General features: G+C 41.0%; 1 protein-coding gene across 2 annotated transcripts in view; it reads right to left on the bottom strand.

The window, feature by feature from the left end:
* FBN2 (fibrillin 2) overlaps positions 1 to 15,095 on the bottom strand; it is a 170,309-nt gene extending 155,214 nt beyond the window's left edge. For both annotated transcript variants that reach the window (XM_086479915.1, XM_086479916.1), the window contains exons 1-5: positions 14,860 to 15,095; positions 13,937 to 14,019; positions 10,131 to 10,229; positions 9,455 to 9,550; positions 6,968 to 7,063 (exon numbers count right to left, since the gene is read on the bottom strand). In XM_086479915.1, coding sequence (XP_086336041.1) covers positions 6,968 to 7,063; positions 9,455 to 9,550; positions 10,131 to 10,229; positions 13,937 to 14,019; positions 14,860 to 15,095 — 610 coding nt within the window. The remainder of the gene's footprint in view (positions 1 to 6,967; positions 7,064 to 9,454; positions 9,551 to 10,130; positions 10,230 to 13,936; positions 14,020 to 14,859) is intronic.
* Positions 15,096 to 17,082: the final 1,987 nt, after the last annotated feature.

Raw genomic sequence — 17,082 nt, 5'->3', positions numbered from 1 at the left:
ATTTTTTTATTTAACCTTTCTTCCTGCCATCTCCTAAAATGCCCTGCAATTTCATTTATACTCACTCCTAGAGCTCGCAAAATTCAAGTCTTACACCACCTTAATAAATCAGGCAGGATGACTCCCCTCAGTTAAACCTCAGACTGAAACTCAGGATATTTGGTTGATTGCTAAGTCTGTTGAAGCTTCCCTGCTTAGCCTTCAACAAGGAACAACCTTGCATGCCTCAGCCTGTCTTGGGGGCAGGGAAGAGAGTAATAATACTTCCTTTGTCCAGTTAGCTCTTCAGAGCAGGCACCCACTTACACATACACACACACATCCTACTGCACACAAAGAACCTCTATTTCGTTTCAGGCTAATGGTAGCCACTACAGCAGCACTATAAAGCAAAAAACAGCAAAATTAAAAAGTTACATTCCCACAACTCCTACAAAAAAAAAAAAAGAAGAGCTCATTGATCAAAAGAACATTTTTGCTGTTAAGCACCTAACAAAGTCTACAGTCATTGGGGGACAGCAAAAATAAGAAACCTCTTCAATGTAACCTGCCATAGCCTGCATAGCAAGAAGTCCTGCAGTTTACGAGGTTACAGGGGTAAGACCAAATATACAAGATCTGAATATACCTCTCCTCATGGTACTGTTACCATCAACAGATAGGGAAAAGTTGTGTAAAGTTAAAAGATCTTTCGAATACCTGCCAGAAGAAAGAATAGTTTCTTTCCCTCCTTGCTTCACCTACACCTAATCACTGTCATTTAAGGACACATAAGCATCTTCAGCAGCACTACAGACTTAAATATGAATGGTACATTTTCTTTATAATAAAAATATATTTGAGAAGTACTGAGTCCTATATAAAATCATGTGAGTTCACTAAATAAGCTTTATTTTATTCATATGTATTATCCAAAAATATCTTTATACATTTTAAGTGCAAATCAGTTTCAGTACAGGTCCATTTCAGTTGTTTAATTTGTTCTTTCCTCTTTTGCCTATTAGTATATACTACTAAGACTTTCACTGAGAATGCCTTTTGCTTTATTCTACCCCTTTCTCTGTGCTGTTGATTAATTTCTTCATCCTATTCCCAGCATGAAGAAAACCTTCTTTTTCTTTTTTCCTCTTTTTTTCCCCCTTTTATTTTTTCTATTGTCCTTAGACATAGGATCATCACTGATTATTTTCCTGTCAGGGAGGGTTAGATAAAGGTAACTGATCTCAAATATGATGTTAGACGTATGCTCTCCTACCTCAGAAAATGAACCTCTATTTCAGTTACATCCTCTGCCCCAAACTTTTTCACTATCCTCTGCAACACCCCCATCTCCAACCCCAGGGACACTTAACTTACTCCGTGGCTGTCCCTTCCAGGACTCTTCAACTGCATGGGCCAAGTTCTTGCAGGCATTGCAGAACTGGCATGAAAATTGCTGCCTTGCACAGAGGAGGGTTTCTACTGACTACCTGGCTGCATCTACACAGAGTCTTCCCTATTAACCCAGTAAGAACCTGTAGGGAGGCAGCTGCCCTGACTACTGATTTACTGCACCTGTCATGAGGTACAGGCTCTCAGCTACTTTGATAGACAGAAATTCCAAAATTCAGACAGTCAGAGAAAGTGTCTAGACACTTGTATTGGCCATATTAGGTGCAAGAAACACACTGGGCTAAGACATAGTAGCAGCGATTTTCCTGAGAACAACCCAAAACCTTCCCCCTTTCAGAAGTTCTCCTGCTATATTCAACTACTGTATTTCTTCATTTTTCCTCTTTTCTCACCTGCTCAAGTTTGATAGCTTTATCTGAAATCTTCTGCCTTTTTCAAAAGGATATTCTTCCCAAGCTATGCATTTTTACTCAGTCCAAACCCTTTTGCTTCCCGTTATAAGTCACTGAGGTGCAGTGTAAGCGAGCACTATTCTTTCTCCTTCTACATGGGATGAAGGCAAACTTAGATCAGTGACAGGGTTCTCCTTTCCCAGTGCTTCTTCCTCCCTTTAACCCTCAATAAAGAAGGAAGAAAACACCATTGCTTTTCCACAGCTTCATACCTCTACATATCATCAATTAAAAAAAAATGCAGAGGCCATGTGCAGTAATAAACACCATTTGCTCAGACAGTCTTGAGAAACCAAAGGAACTGGTCATGCCAGAGAAAACTGCGCTTCTGTGTACAACTGAGGATGAGGCCTCTTAAACAATCTGTCTCTTTTTTTTTTAAGTTATTTTTCACTGGGAAAAATTCAACAGCAAAATTTCAAAACCTATTTTTTTCTTAACAAAAAAACCCCACAACAAAACAGACAAAAATCAAATGTTTGAATCTTGTGTGTTTACAAATCAAAGACAAGAAGCTGACCAAAAGAACAGACTTTGATAGGAAATACAAAAGGTCATTGTATACATTAGAAAGAGTAAAGCACGAGCTCCCTTCCCCAGGTTCTGCTTTCTTATTAACCCAGCAGCAAGTCTCACATTAAATACTGTAATCATGCCAGTCACTAGTTACTGCTCAGCCTCCTGTCTCCAGCCCGGAAATTAGTCTGCTCAGAGCCCAGATAGCTGAACAAGCAGTCACGTTTTATCATATAACTAAGGTTGGGAGGCCAATCTGAAGGAAAGCTACACATGTTCTATATTAGAAAGAAAATACCTAATTTAAAAGAACTTAATTTACAGAACAATAAAAAGTATGCATTTAAAATGCAGTGATGTAAAAAAAATAACAAAACAAAATATAACTCTGACATGGTTTGCAAGGGAGGTTCATATAACCTTAAACTACAAAATGTTAGTTAAAGAGTTATGAACTGTTGCTAAACTCAATTTAAAATTAAAATACAGAGGCACTTCTTACTGGGAAGTATTACAGGCAGCTACTGAAACCAACACATGAAGAAATCATTGCCTTTTGTGCTTTGCTGGAAGCATAAACTTCTTATTAGCTTAGAAGCGTAAGTTACAATTGAACAGAATAGGCACTTAAGGTATCTTTTACAGTTTTTTCATGTACTCCAGCTCATGTAGATCACTAAAAAATTAACATCTACAGTTACTATATTAGAGATTTTTTATAGTCATAGGAGTAATCTGTCTTTAACTGAATAATAGTACAATAATTACTAACAACAACTTTTTTTGACTATGAGAAAATCTAGGCAACACAAAGATAACAGACTACATGAAATCTTACTTAGCCCTGTCCACTGTTGTAAAAGCATATTATATTATGTTAGATATGCAAATTAGAGATGCAATTATATATGTTACATTTATGTTATATTTTTGCGACAGTGAGAGAAACAAATTTGGCTTACTGCCACCAATTTCAAGTAAGGAAATGTAAACTTTGAATTAAAACAACTCAATTTCCAAATAACCATGTAATGTAGCTTAAATCGTATATAAAATAGCATTCTACATATAGAATTGAAAGCCTTTCAAGGATAGCCAAGAAATGTGGATGACAAAATACTGGTGTTTAATCCCTTTATATGGCTTGAATTCTGCAGCTTAAGATTTCACAATGAACTATAAGAAAGCAAACTTCAATGCTTTCACCACCACAAAAGTTAAGTTGCAATACCCAGATGTACTAGCATTTTTTAAACAAGTCAACCTATTTCAAGTATAAGCATCATTATTCACAACTCTGAGCCATCATCACAGCTGGGGCCTGTCCTATGTATTAACACGATTCCACAGTCCTGAATCTAGTCAGAGAATAGAAGCAAATCTTAACCAGGAATGATTGCTTCTGTCTGGGACAAAAAGCAAGCTCACCAAGTTGTCTGGGCACTAATTAAAAAAATATCTGAATGCAATTGCAATATCACAATTCTACGATGTTACACAGTTCAGCTATAACTACCATCCATCTTGGATACATAGTTTAGACATGAATTTGGACAAATGTGAGCTCCATCTGAACTAAGGCTCAAACTATAATGCAACGTAACATGTGTCCAATCCCTTGAAAACTCATCCTAAACTGACAGACTTGGTAGTCTCTTATTTTAGCTAGAAGTCAGATGTACATTCTACAAAGACATATTTCTGAAAATGGTTGTAAATATTAACAGAGTTTTTAACATAATAATGCTTCCTATTTCCCCACTAACCAAAACATAAAACATTGCTTGGTTTGTAAGAAGCAACTACAGAAAATGGGCTGGATGTAACATGCAGCAGCAAAAACCAACAGCGATGAATAGAAGTCTGTAAGAAAGGTTTTAAGAATGAAAGCGACAAGCAATTAGAGACAAAGAAACAACTTCATCCTTTACATTTCTCTGTTGATTGTGACATCTAGTGGGTATACAAAACAGCCTGGAATAGCAAACAAAAACTCCTTTTTCAGTGTTTGGTTTAGTTATTTCCCTCATCTACATGGAAATTATTTCCAGTTTACAGTCAACAGACGTAAAAAATGGTGCAAGATATTTTCCCAATTATACACAACTTTGAGCATTCTAGAGCTGAATCTGAAACAGAGAATTCCAGAGGACTCTCTTCAGAAGCCACTTCCAAGCACATGAATGACAAGGTGTTTGGGAGCAGCCAACATGGGTTTACCAAGGATAAATATCATCACTGCTTTCAGGCCGAGGTGACTGGTGCCGAGGACAAGGAGAGGGCAGTGGATGTTGCTGGAGTTGTGCAAGGCTTTTGAGACAGACTCCCATAGAGAGATCGTGATTGGTGAATAAGCGAACAACAGATAAAGTGCGTGGAAAATGGGCTGGACTGCCCGCTCAGAGTTGTGATCAGCAAAGTCCAATTAGAGGCCAGGAAACCAGTGCAGTCCCTCATGGATAAGTACTGGGACAAACAACAGTTTAACGTCTTCATAGTACAAGAGCACACTCTGAGCGAGATTGCAGATGACATCAAATTTGGGGCACCAGTCAACATGCTGGAGGGCAGGACTGCTACTCAGAGTGATCCAGACAGCTTAGAAAAAATGAGCAGTTATCTCATGAAGTTCAGCAAAAGCAAAGAAAGTCTCACATCTGGGATATAATAACAACATGGGCTGGAGACTGACTTCCTGCAAAGCAGCTCTAAGAAGAGGGTTATGGGGATTCTAGTAGACAACAACCTGAACATGAAGCAGTAGCTTACCCTTGCAGCAGAGGCCAGCTGCATGGGCTGTTATCAGGACGAGTGTAACATCCCGTCCAGGGAAGCGGCCCTTCAGCTCCATTTGGCACTTGCAAGACTGCATCAGCGTACTGTGTCCAGTTTTAGACTTCCAATAAAACAAAAAAAAATGGACATCCTGAAGAAAGGGGGGGCGGGGCGTGGCAGGCAGGCACAAAACAGGTCAGGGAGCGGAAGAACTTGCCCTGTGTGGAGAGGCTAAGGGATATGAGTTCATCCAGCCTTGAGAAGGTTTCAAGGGGTCTTTATTGCTGCCTATAACTACCTGTTCACAGGATACAGGATTGCTGTGGAGGCTCACAGCAATCAGACAAGAGGCAAGAAATATAAGTTGCAACACGCAAAATTGCAGTTAGATATTAGGGAATGTTTTGCTTTGTGTTTACCATGAGGGTGGAAGGGTAGAACAGGTTGTCCAAAGATGTTGTGGAATCTCCATCCTTAGAGGTGTTGAAAACCTGACTGGATATGGAACTGAGCAGGCTGATCTGATTAGACCTACTTTGAATAGGTATTGGACTAGATGGCCTGTTGAGGTCCTTTCTGATTTAAATTATGTTATCAATCTAAGAAGCCTACTTCTGCCCTGAGTGGGTGTCTCATCCACGGCTAGTGTGAATTAAGAATGTGAGATTCTATTTTCTATTAATGTAAAGCTTCCATCCCCCTTTTCAGTACTGAAAATCTTTTGAATATTTTAAAGTAGCGAGATAACAATGCATACTAGTATTCAGCATTTCACACTACGGTTGCTCAGTTCTTCAGTACTCTTTCTGATGACAACATGCATATGCAAACACACCAATTTGGAGGAAGACAAAGCACAGTATGTCTGCTAAACTCTTCAGCATCATTTTGATTATTCTTGAAAACTTCATGTTAAAGGACATACAACATTATTGTTCTCATAAGCAATCCTTACTATATCCACTCATTAAAAATCCATTTGAAGTCAGTTTGATGCACACAGAATACGTTCTACAATTAACCTAATGCTGAGCAGTTCTTTGTTACTGTAGTTCTACAATCTTGGTTTCAAAATACAAACAATGCTCTGTTTTACTAAAAAGCAAGAAGTATAGATTTCTGAGAGTGGAAGCAGGTTTATTCCAAATCACTATATATGGACTTAGCACCTTAATTATTTGTGTGCTAATCACATAGTGTAACGCTAAAAATGTTTTGTTCAGCACCATTAAAACTGACTTTGACAGTACCTCTAAGCCCATAAAAGAAGGCTGAGGTATTTCTCCACAAAATTTTAGTCCTCAATTCATGAAAGCACTATAAATTAAGCTATGACTAAGATGTTGTCTTGAATAAGAACCGTTTTAGGGACTGATCTCAGTATTACAGTAACTGGTTATTTTTGTTCTCTCTCTCCAATTTTCTCCTATATAAGTAGTTATTTTCCCACAGCAAATAACTTCCAAGTTCCTCTTACGAGAGAAGTGTTATACAGAAAAACAATCCTTCAATTAATTACACTTACACAATTCTAACACCATTGGCAATTTTGCTGTAAAGTTTTTTCATGTAGCTTATCTTTTACCTATTACACAAACAAAATAAGCAGCCTAAATTAGCTTAAATTCCAACCAGTTGTGACAGGTTTGTACTTGCCAATCTGAAATGTGGCTATCAGACTAAAAAACGAAGGCACTTTCTAAAATTATGAACAATAAATGGTTTACTGGAAGCTTACTGGCTCTGCCAGAAAATACACAGCATAAAATATGTACATACTGCATTGTTGCATATAACTGCTCATAATTTCCTTCCTTCCTTATTTCTTTTACCTCTTTCGCACTGAGGGCCAGTAAATCCGTAGACACATGCACAGCGATTAGGTCCAATACACCGTCCTCCATTCTGGCAGCCATTTTCACAGACAGCTTTAATTAAAAAAAAAAGTTTTAAATGCTACAGAAATGATATTTCAAAGAGTACCATATGCAATACTCAAAAATGTTTTTTTTTTTCCTCTCAACTGTGCTAAGTCTTCCTGAACCTGAAGATCAAACTGATCTCCTTCCTACTCCATCATCACCAACAACGACTGCTCAAGTCAAATTCCATTTGCACCTGTTTAATGCTAATTGCAAGCAGCTGTTTGATCAATTCAGCACAGATTCTTAGCAGATGTTTAACTCAGATATATTTTTAAACAGTTGTACAGCTCTAGCCAGTAATTGTAAGAACTTATATCCATCACCAAAGTCAGCATACAAAAACTCAACTATTTTGAGGTGTTTTGAGTATATTAAGTTGTGCTATTCAGTCATAACAGCAACAAACCTTTCAAGAAGGGAGGCCTGGGGAGTTAGAGAGAGAGAGAGAGAGATAATGCAGCTCTCAGAGTTGATACTGCTGGAAGAAGAAGTTATGTTCAGAGCAAAGGAAAAGAATTACTGGTTTAGCTCATCTTAAGTACCTTCAAGAACTGTGTTTCCTAAAAGATCCCAACAAGAAATGAAACAATTTTTTGGGGGTATAAATCCACAGTTTATATAGATGGAGAAGGTACTTCACAGCTGTGGGACTCAGGGGCACCCACTCATGCTATTTATCAATGGTGTGATTCAAGAACAAAGCCTCCTGCCAAAGCACTGAAATCTTCTCAATTTGAAAGGAAGACAATTCTTCAGCGAGGTTGAAAAACACCATTAAGAGAGTGCTTTAACTAACCAATTCTGTCTATTTTCAGGCTCATTGCTTCCAGGACATATAGCCTTGTTCAGAATTAGCACATGTTCCAAATCAAAGTATTTAATCTCAAAGGACAACCCTACCATTTTTAAGTGGCTCTGAACAACAGCAAAGAGATTTTGGTCTACAAGTCTCTGGGCTGCTTTCCTACACAGGTCTCCCCAGGTTGAAGGTGGCATTGTAACATATTTGAGTATCCAGCGCAAAAGAACCTCTGCAACCCAGAGAAGGTAAGTATTTCAAACTGTAAAAAATGTACACACACCTCCTATGTCATAATGGGGAACATAAAATATACTGTTATGTAGAAAGGTGATAAAGCCTTACTTCTTATCAAGAACCATAAAACTGAATTACTTTTTACCGTATCTTGTCCATAAAATGAAGATAATTATCTGCATGTGTAACTTTACTGAATTAATGAACAATGACACTTGAGTGAGACAATTAACTTCAGTAGATTTAAGACACAATTACATTTTAGTAAAAAGAAATAAAAACATATTTACAATTTTCAGACATTCATTCCATACTGCATCTAGAAGACAAACAGTCTTACTTGAAATTTTAACTATCCTATACACTGAGACCAGTCTCCACAGTTTGTTCAGATTTTCTTGATTGCTTCAGAGCCACTGCTTGAAAATTCAATCCTCTTTTCATTTATTCACTGGAAATATGCCCCGTATGAGAGTATTCAGGTGTTGACCCAGTACTTTAAAATTAGCAGGAAGGGACGAGCAACTCTGGTAAATCTATGACTAAGGTCACATTTTAGGATTACAATTATTACCTAAAATTTTAGAGAATTTATCTAGGTAGAAATAAAGCAAGAATAAGACTGCTCTCCAGTATCTGCAAAAATGACTTAAGACAAAAGGATGGCCTTCCACGCTATTCAGTCTAACTGTTCCTTGCATAGTTGCCTTTTGTTTGTCTCTAGTTGCTTCAGATTCCCTTCGGCAATTCATTTCTCAGCTAATTAGTAGCCAGCTGGCCTCAGAACACACTCTGTGTCTTTCCTCAACCTTGCAGCCTTTAGTGATTTTATTGTTTGCTAAATTCGTATAGCTTGTAAACACTGTACTGTGATAGGGAGAGCTGTGCAAATAATTAACTTTCTAGCTTGTCTGCCAAACAAAAACAGTATTCAAAATTTTGAACTGTATTTAATCTTTTTCCTTACTCAAGTAGAAAACAGAAAAAGTATGCTTTAACCTAGCAGTTAGGCTGTTCTTCTGAGATGGAGAAACTTTGTCAAAGAGAATGAAAAATTAGTAGTCATCTGGTAAGAAAAGGAGAGCGGGATGTATACTGCCATTGCTCCCAAATGATTTTCCAAAACTATTTGGTGAATTTAATCCCCAATTTGAATTTTAGAGAATACAAATGCACTTCATGCATGAACTGACTTTCAGCTAAACACTCTAGCATGAAACAGCATTAAATTTCTTGAAGACCTTTCACTGTATTTCAGCCTACTGGCTTCTTTATCTTCCCACCCTACCTGAAGTAAGAAGGCTAACTTGAACGACTTAGATGGATTTACTTTTAGATGCCACAGAGCTGTTACTTACGCTGCCCACAGTAAGTTCCGACGTAGCCCTTCTGGCACTGGCACCGGTCGTCTGTGCATGTGCCACCATTCATGCACCTGATGCTGCACTGTTGTACTGCAGCGGAGCCCAGTCAGAGAGACAACAGTGTTAGGCAAAAACACCACATTGGGAAGCAAAAGTGGATAAAAACAGAGACATCTGAAAGGAGGCATGAGCTTTGTACAATAAATGCTATGTATCTCAGTGTACACTTGGGTATTCTTGTAACCAAAGCCGTCCAAGCTGTAGCTAAGAGTCAGCCACTATTTTAAAAGCAACCATGAAGAGGTTTTTTACATTTTCCATTACTATATTTAGCAACTTGGAACTTTTAATTATCTTGGAAGCTGTAAAATCTTAATTTCTGAGGAAAATGGACTCAATGAAAATGTTAATACCACACACATTTAAATTTAAACTTGCTTATCTCTTTAAACACATTTTTTTCAATTTGTCACACAGAGTAAACATGTACACATGGTATATCAAACTCTATCAAAAAAACAGAGATACATAGAAGTGTAAGTTACATGCATGTATGCAGTAATGACAAGTTATTTTAAAAGAATTTACACCGTAGCTATCTTCAGTTGACACTCAAAGAGAATTACTAAAAATGAAAGCTCTAATGAAAATAAATATAGTAAGCCCTTACTAGATTTCGATCCACAAGTAGGTGATATTTGTCCACTTGCACAAGCGCACATGTTAGGTCGAGAACAAAATCCATCACCACAGCTATTTCTACAAATCGCTGAGGAGGAACACAATTAAAAAGACAGTGAGTAACAGTAATTGTAGTCTTAAACTACAGGAAAAATCTTTTAAAAAAACCTAAACACTTGAACGCTGACTTCACTGGCACAGCTAATATACACGCAAAGGAACTTAAATAAAGCAAACTGAATTTTGGTATAATCAGTATCTCTGACAAATTCAACGACAAACTGAATTGAATACAGCATATTCAAGTACTGGTCTGACCACTGAAACCAGATAATCAAGTCCTTCCCTAATCAGAAATATCATTCTATTACACGAGTAATATAAAATTATTAAAATCATACATTTTAGACCACAAGACCTGTAGAAAACCTTACCAAGAATCCAGGATTTGTATGAATATAAACAATATAGATCATAAATGTCAATTTATGGTACGGCTTCTCTCTTACAACTGCTATTTTAGAGGCATTGTAGGGTCTATGATTATCCGCCCTTTACACAAAGCTGTTTTGTGGGAAGCCAATGTCCACATGCTGGGCTTTGCAGATTTTCTGTAGTTTCCCTAAATATAGTTTTCTGTACTCAAATATTTCCACATTCTCATTTAGAAACCAACTTTATAATCTCAGGGAAGCCAATCCACACCATTTTACATCAGCACAACATGCATGCCATTGTGCTATCTCCTGATGCACTAGTCGTGCCTTCCCTTCTCACTCACCAGCCAAGAGGGGTCCATCGCACAATGAACAACCAGAAAAGAGTTAAAGACTAAATCTGGATTCTAAAGGAGATCCAAATGAATGACTCTAAATAATCTGCTGGATTAGCAAATGCACCACCAGAGAGCCTTAAACGTTAAGAGGCAGTACGGCACAGGAGGACATCAAAAAACACATATTGTGCAAGAGACAGCTTGTAAAGCAAAAAAACAAGGAAGAATCAGGTTTTTTGAAAATAACTCTGGTGTTTTGAGAGAATCAAATAACCTGGAAGCACATCCCCACTAAAGGACAACAAAAGGAACAAATAACTCTGGTAGATAATATGCCAAGAATACACCAATTACCTAAAAAACATGTCTACACACATTGAAAGGAAAAAGGAAAAAAAAAAAACCACATGGCCATATATACATAAAAAAAGGGAAGCAAGGTAATACCTTTCCCAGAATGCTTGTGCTTCACTTCTGGTTTAGAAAAACATACATAAATGAGATGCTTCCCATAAGGAAGCAAATTGCTTTCTTGCCCCATTGTAGAATTCAAACATGCGTCCTGTGAAATTTACATGGTCCCTTTCACCTCTTCTCCATCAAATCAGAAGCTCTGTACTGATGCCAAACATGGACCAAACCACACCAGATTTTGTACACCTATATCCTCCCTGATATACTCCCTCCCATAAAGGCCACATTTTCTTTACAGGAGAGAAGTAGACAAAGCCACATTAGTGGTCCACTGACACCACTCTTTGGGCATCACTCTTTGGGCATCAAAAGATGCAATGTGGATCATCTACACTTTCCATTAAACTCCCCTATAACCATACCCTAAATGTGAAGGCACGAGAGGTGACAGAGTTTGTGGAATTTTGCTATGTAGTTGAAATTAGAGAAATACCACTGACTGATATGTAATACTTTCTCCATTAGCAGATGTAGAACTCAGATTTAGAGCACTTGACAAACACAGGGGACAGGGCTGTTTTCCTGATATCACTGCTCAGTCCATCTTTATCCAACATAGCTCAATCTCCTGATTAAGCGAGGTCCACACTTAGACCATTTTTGTTAGTTTACTTCCTGTTAGGGAATAATTTTTCAACAACTGAAAGCCCTACAACTGAAAGCATATTCTACATATGCTTTCATCAGTAGAGTTTATTTTATTTAAAGAAAAAGTAAACCAAACCAGACCCTTGTTTTTCAGATAAAAGATCACTTTTAATCATAAATATCACAGATTGCCAACAACCATCATCACATTATCAACTGAAAACACTGTAAGGTCAGAATGGATCTCCCTTCATGAAATAATACTTTAAAATCCCCAGTTACAATCTTCAGTGATTATAATCAATGAATTTCCAATAAGAAGTTTGCTAGCTTGTCCATCGTCCTGTGCAGGCTTTGTCTAGCTAAACAGCTCTAAGGGGACCATCATCTCAACATATGTTTTACGTAAGCATAGAAATCTGTGCTCTTAAACCTTCACCAAAAATACACACAGAAAAGTGTCACAGCCAATCTTACAGATGGTCTGGCAAAATCATTCACCCTTCAAACATGTTAGAGAGCTGCAATTGAGCGTCAGTAAGTAAAAGGAGCTAGAAGGTGTCCTTTGTGCACATAAATTAAGTCAAAGATTTTTCTGCGATGTGAAGAGACCTGAGACCAAGGTCCTTAAGAGGCACTGATAGTCACAATTTAATTTATAAGGTTTTCTGAAAGCATCTAAATCATTGTCTCTCCCTGGCTTCCTTTGAGCTAGCTACCCAGCTGAATTTGAAAAACCCATAAACAGCGTATTAGGCAGCCTAAATCCATTTCAATAACCCTGGTTTACATTCAAATAAGCCAATACTGTGAGATGATAAATGTGAACTGAACATTTTGAGGAGCTCCTTTTATTCCACAGTAGTATTGATACTAGCATTTCCCTCTGAATGACAGGGTCAACCTTTGCTAGAAAATACTAGGTCAACCTTAGATGAAGATCAGCAATACACAGCACAGCTATGAAACATATTAGCAAGGCAAATTCACTCATGATAAAATGAAGAGATGCAAACAGGCTGATAGTCCTGAATCATAAGGGAACAGCCCAAAAGTCACCTTAAGTCCGGCAGATCTTGGCTTATCACCCACTCCCTCCTTAGTTTAGATCTGGATACCTGTAGTTTGTTAGATGGAGCATTACAAAGACCCTCACTGCAGTACGTTCTTGAACCTGAATTCTGAGGCTGAGCATACACAGTAGCAAAGAGATGATGACAGGCTAGGATGAAAGGGAACGGACTCACATTAAAATTCAAGGACTGTAAGAAGCACGTAACTAACACCACCTATTATCTACAGACAGAAAATTCAACTTAAATCTCTATCTCCTTTCTAGGTAGACAACATTCCCTAATCACAGTATTGAGCAGATTTCCCCCCACCTTGTTTTGTTTTTTTTTTTTGCCAAGCCATGTCAACAGCCACATCTGTAGGCACTGTACCTACTGTGACCAGGCAGTAATCTGAGTCTACACACTTTATAGCTATTGAAACACAACGAAAAATGACAGCCAAGAGAATAAGCACCCTGGATGTAAAAAAGTTTTCCATTTGTCTGTAATTCCAAGCCTAGCATGGAAGTTTCACAAAACTTGAAATCTAATTTGCTTTATATCAAGGCATTTTGGTGCTTTTTTTTCCTGTTACTATAGTTGATTATTTGATTTATGGAAGGTATTTTTCCTTTTTCCTTTGTTGTTGTTTTCTTCTTTTTAAAAAAACTAAGTGGAGATATGCCTCTTATGACCACACCAAAGAAAATACAGCAATTGGCCAGTCTTTCAATTACAAGAACTGTGGACCTGTAAATCCATATTTTTTTCCTCCTTTTTAAAAATAAGGGAAAAGACAGAACTGAATTTTCTTCTCATACTAAATGCAGCAGTAATTCACAGAAGAATATTTATTTTTATTGTTACCCCTTGGGCAGTAGAAACTTGAAGTTGGACACTTACGAACAATGCACTGATTTCCTCCAGGGAGTGTTTTCCATCCAGGGCAACAGTATGAATGGAATCTAGAGCCACACACATTTGGCCTGCCACACAGAGAAACAAATAAACGTATATACAAAAATACAAATCAGTGTAAACAGAATCCCAAGTTTCACGTACACACGAGGGGAGAAACCAGCCGCACGAAACAAAAAAAAGTGTACAGCAAAGATGTCCAAAAAAAATCCTCCCCAAAGGAACAAAATCTTCCTCCACTGGAAGCTGTTCCAAGCCATTTTATTTTGTATTAGTTCCACTAGTTAGTATAAAGAGGAGAGGCAGACTAGAAAACAGCAGGCCATATTCATCCCCGGTGGAACTACCAAGGATATGCAAGGGATGAGTTTGGCTCTGCATTCACATACAGTCCTAGAAGTCTTGCTATAAAAATTGGCTTCATGCTGCTCTCTGACACGAGAGAGAAGGGATGATTGGTCATAAAAATTAATAAACCAATTCAAACTACCAAGAACTCCCCCAAACATCAGAAAAAAAGAGATTTTTGCATAGTTTCTCAGTAGAAGCCAAATGTCTTAAAATCGTAACATGCTTGAATAAAAAGCCCAGTGTGGTACATCTGTTAGTTGTAACGGAGCCTCACACAATGTCTGCTTTTAATATCATCGCACTAATTAAAAGACCATATTTCACAGCCGAGAACGGAAGATCCCGTTCAATTAATCACAGTTCCTTTGCCATACAAAGGGTCCGGAAAGCAGGAGGTACCGAAGGCAAAAATGGAGACTACCGGTTCGGGTCTGAGACGCTGGGGGGCGGCTGCCGGGAGGGGGCTGCCAGCTGGGGAGCGGGCACCGGGGAAAGGGGCACCGGGGAAAGGGGCTGCGGCTGCGAAAGGTGGAGACCCGAGCGCGGCGCGTCCCTACCCGCGGAGCGCGTCCTGCTGTCCTCGCCTGCGGACCCGACCGGCGGCGGCGCCGGCCCTGCCGGCCCTGTCCTCCCGGTACGCGGCGACGGGGTAGATACCGCCCGCTCCTGCCGCAGGGCGGACCAGCGGCGGCGGCGGCGGCTTTTGTTGCCCGTCTGTCGCCTGCGGGCAGAGCGCCAGGCAGCCCAGGCACAGGAGGCAGGGCTGCACCCAGAGCCACCGCCATCTCCCCATCCTGCGGCTGCCCCGGTGGGAAACGGCGGCGGGCGGAAGGCCGGGGAGAGGTGTGCCTGTCCCGCACCGCCGGTGGCGGGCACGGCTCCGCTCCTCCTCGTCGGGGGAAGGCTTCAGCCGCGGAAACTCCTTCTTCTCTCCTCCCCAGCCTGCCCTGCCGCCGCAGCCGTCAGCGGGACACCGTGATACGAACAGCGGGGTCCACGTTGCATCCCCTCCTCTCTCTCCAAAGAGAGGGGGGAAAAAAAAGGGTTGATTGAGGTTTTCTCCCCCCGCCCCCCCGAAAAAGTAAACCCAACAGAACCACGTTGAATTTCCCTAGGAAAAACAAGAACACGATGATAGCTAACAATGACCGCCTCCGGAGAAATGTGCCGACACGAACTGCGAGGAGACCGAACGCCCCTGCCAAGCCCAAGGGGCGGTTTCACAGCCGGCTGGCGGTGCGGGAGAGGCCACGGGGCAGAGGCGGGGCCGGTGCCTCCCGGCCGGTGCTGCGGCGGCCCCGGGGGGAAGGGGCGAGCGGCTTCGCGGGGGGGCGGACGATGCGGGCGGGGCCGAAACGGCCGAGCGGAGCGGAGCGGAGCTGAGTGGCTGCCGCTGCTGCCGCCGCCGCACACGTGGGGCTACGGCGGGGGCCGGGAAGAGGGGGCGGCGGGGGAGGGGAGCGAGGGGCGGGCGGCTGCCGGAGATCCGGAGGGGCGCGGGGGCGAAGGGAAGCGGTGCAGGTAGAGCTGACCCGAAGAGGAATTCTGCGCTTTCTTTCGGCGCCCCCTCCCCGCCCAGGGCCCTGGGAGCAGCACCGTGACATGTATACGGTCCCCCCTTTGCGGAGAGACCGGCAAGTAAAGCCGCTCCATGGACAGGTGCCGGGGGTTCGAAAGAAAGCCCCGCGTCCCAGCTGCAGGATGAGGCCCCGGCGCTGTAGGCCGGAGCTCGGCGGTGGACCCTCCGCGAGCCTCCCCGGGGCCGGGGCCGAGCGCGGGGGTGAAAGCAGCCCGAACCCCGTACCCCGTGGGAGGGCAAGGGGCGCGGCGGGGAGCGCCCGCTGGGGCGGCCGGCGCCGCGCGGGGCCCCGGTGTGGGTCGGGCCGGCGTCCGGAGTCGGCGCTTGTGTCAGCAAGCTGAAAAATGTCTTCAGAACGCTTGAAAAGTGCTGAGAGCTAAGAGACTTTGAGCTATGCGAGTTCGCAGATACCTTTTTGCAGTAGTTTTTGCAAGTGCACACCTTAAAGTTTTACTTGTTTTCCTCCTGCTGTTTCTCTCTACGTAAGCATTTTAAAAGGAATGCAAAAAACCCAGCTTGGCTAATTTCGTACTTACTTTTTAAGTTCTAACCGATGCATTTACCTACATGTGTTGAGTAGCCACCAGTAAAAAGCAAACAAAAGCAATGCAGACACGTCCCCGCTGAAAGTCCCTGAGTGCTCCCTGTGGGTTCTCCTGATGATAACAGTACGCAGTCTGGTTCTATCATCTGGGAAGAGTTACCGCTTTGAATTACAGCTATGCAGTCGAGTACCTCACCGTATACACCGTGGCGCACTGCGGCAACCAGGAAACTTTTTCTTTGCCTTTTAAAACAAGGAAAAAAAAAAAAAAAAAAGAAAAGAAAAATAAAAGGTTCTTTAGCTCCATGTCCATGTTATCAGGCACTTCTAATTGTGGAATGAGAAGCAGAAGCCATGTTCTGTTGTCTCTGAAATAAAACCCACTAGCTAAGAGATCATGTAGCCATTCCCTTATTCAAGTCACTGTCCTAATTGGAAGGTCCAGTGGCTCTAACAGAGGCTCCACTTGCAGATCCGTATTCTGATTGCTCAGAAGGTGATTTATTTAGATTTGGAAGGTTAGCAAAAATAAGATTGATTGGGAGGACCTGAATTTTTAAAGGTAAAGCCTTGAGAAACTAAGGGAAGTATTTAATGAAGGAACAATTTGATGAAGACAACTGGGTAGAAGAGTTCAGGAACCTCATGAGTATAGGT

The sequence above is a fragment of the Leptosomus discolor genome, chromosome Z, assembly GCF_034619465.1.
Source record: "Leptosomus discolor isolate bLepDis1 chromosome Z, bLepDis1.hap2, whole genome shotgun sequence".
Taxonomy (NCBI): Eukaryota; Metazoa; Chordata; class Aves; order Leptosomiformes; family Leptosomidae; genus Leptosomus; species Leptosomus discolor.
This window is presented reverse-complemented; position numbering and strand designations above follow the sequence as displayed.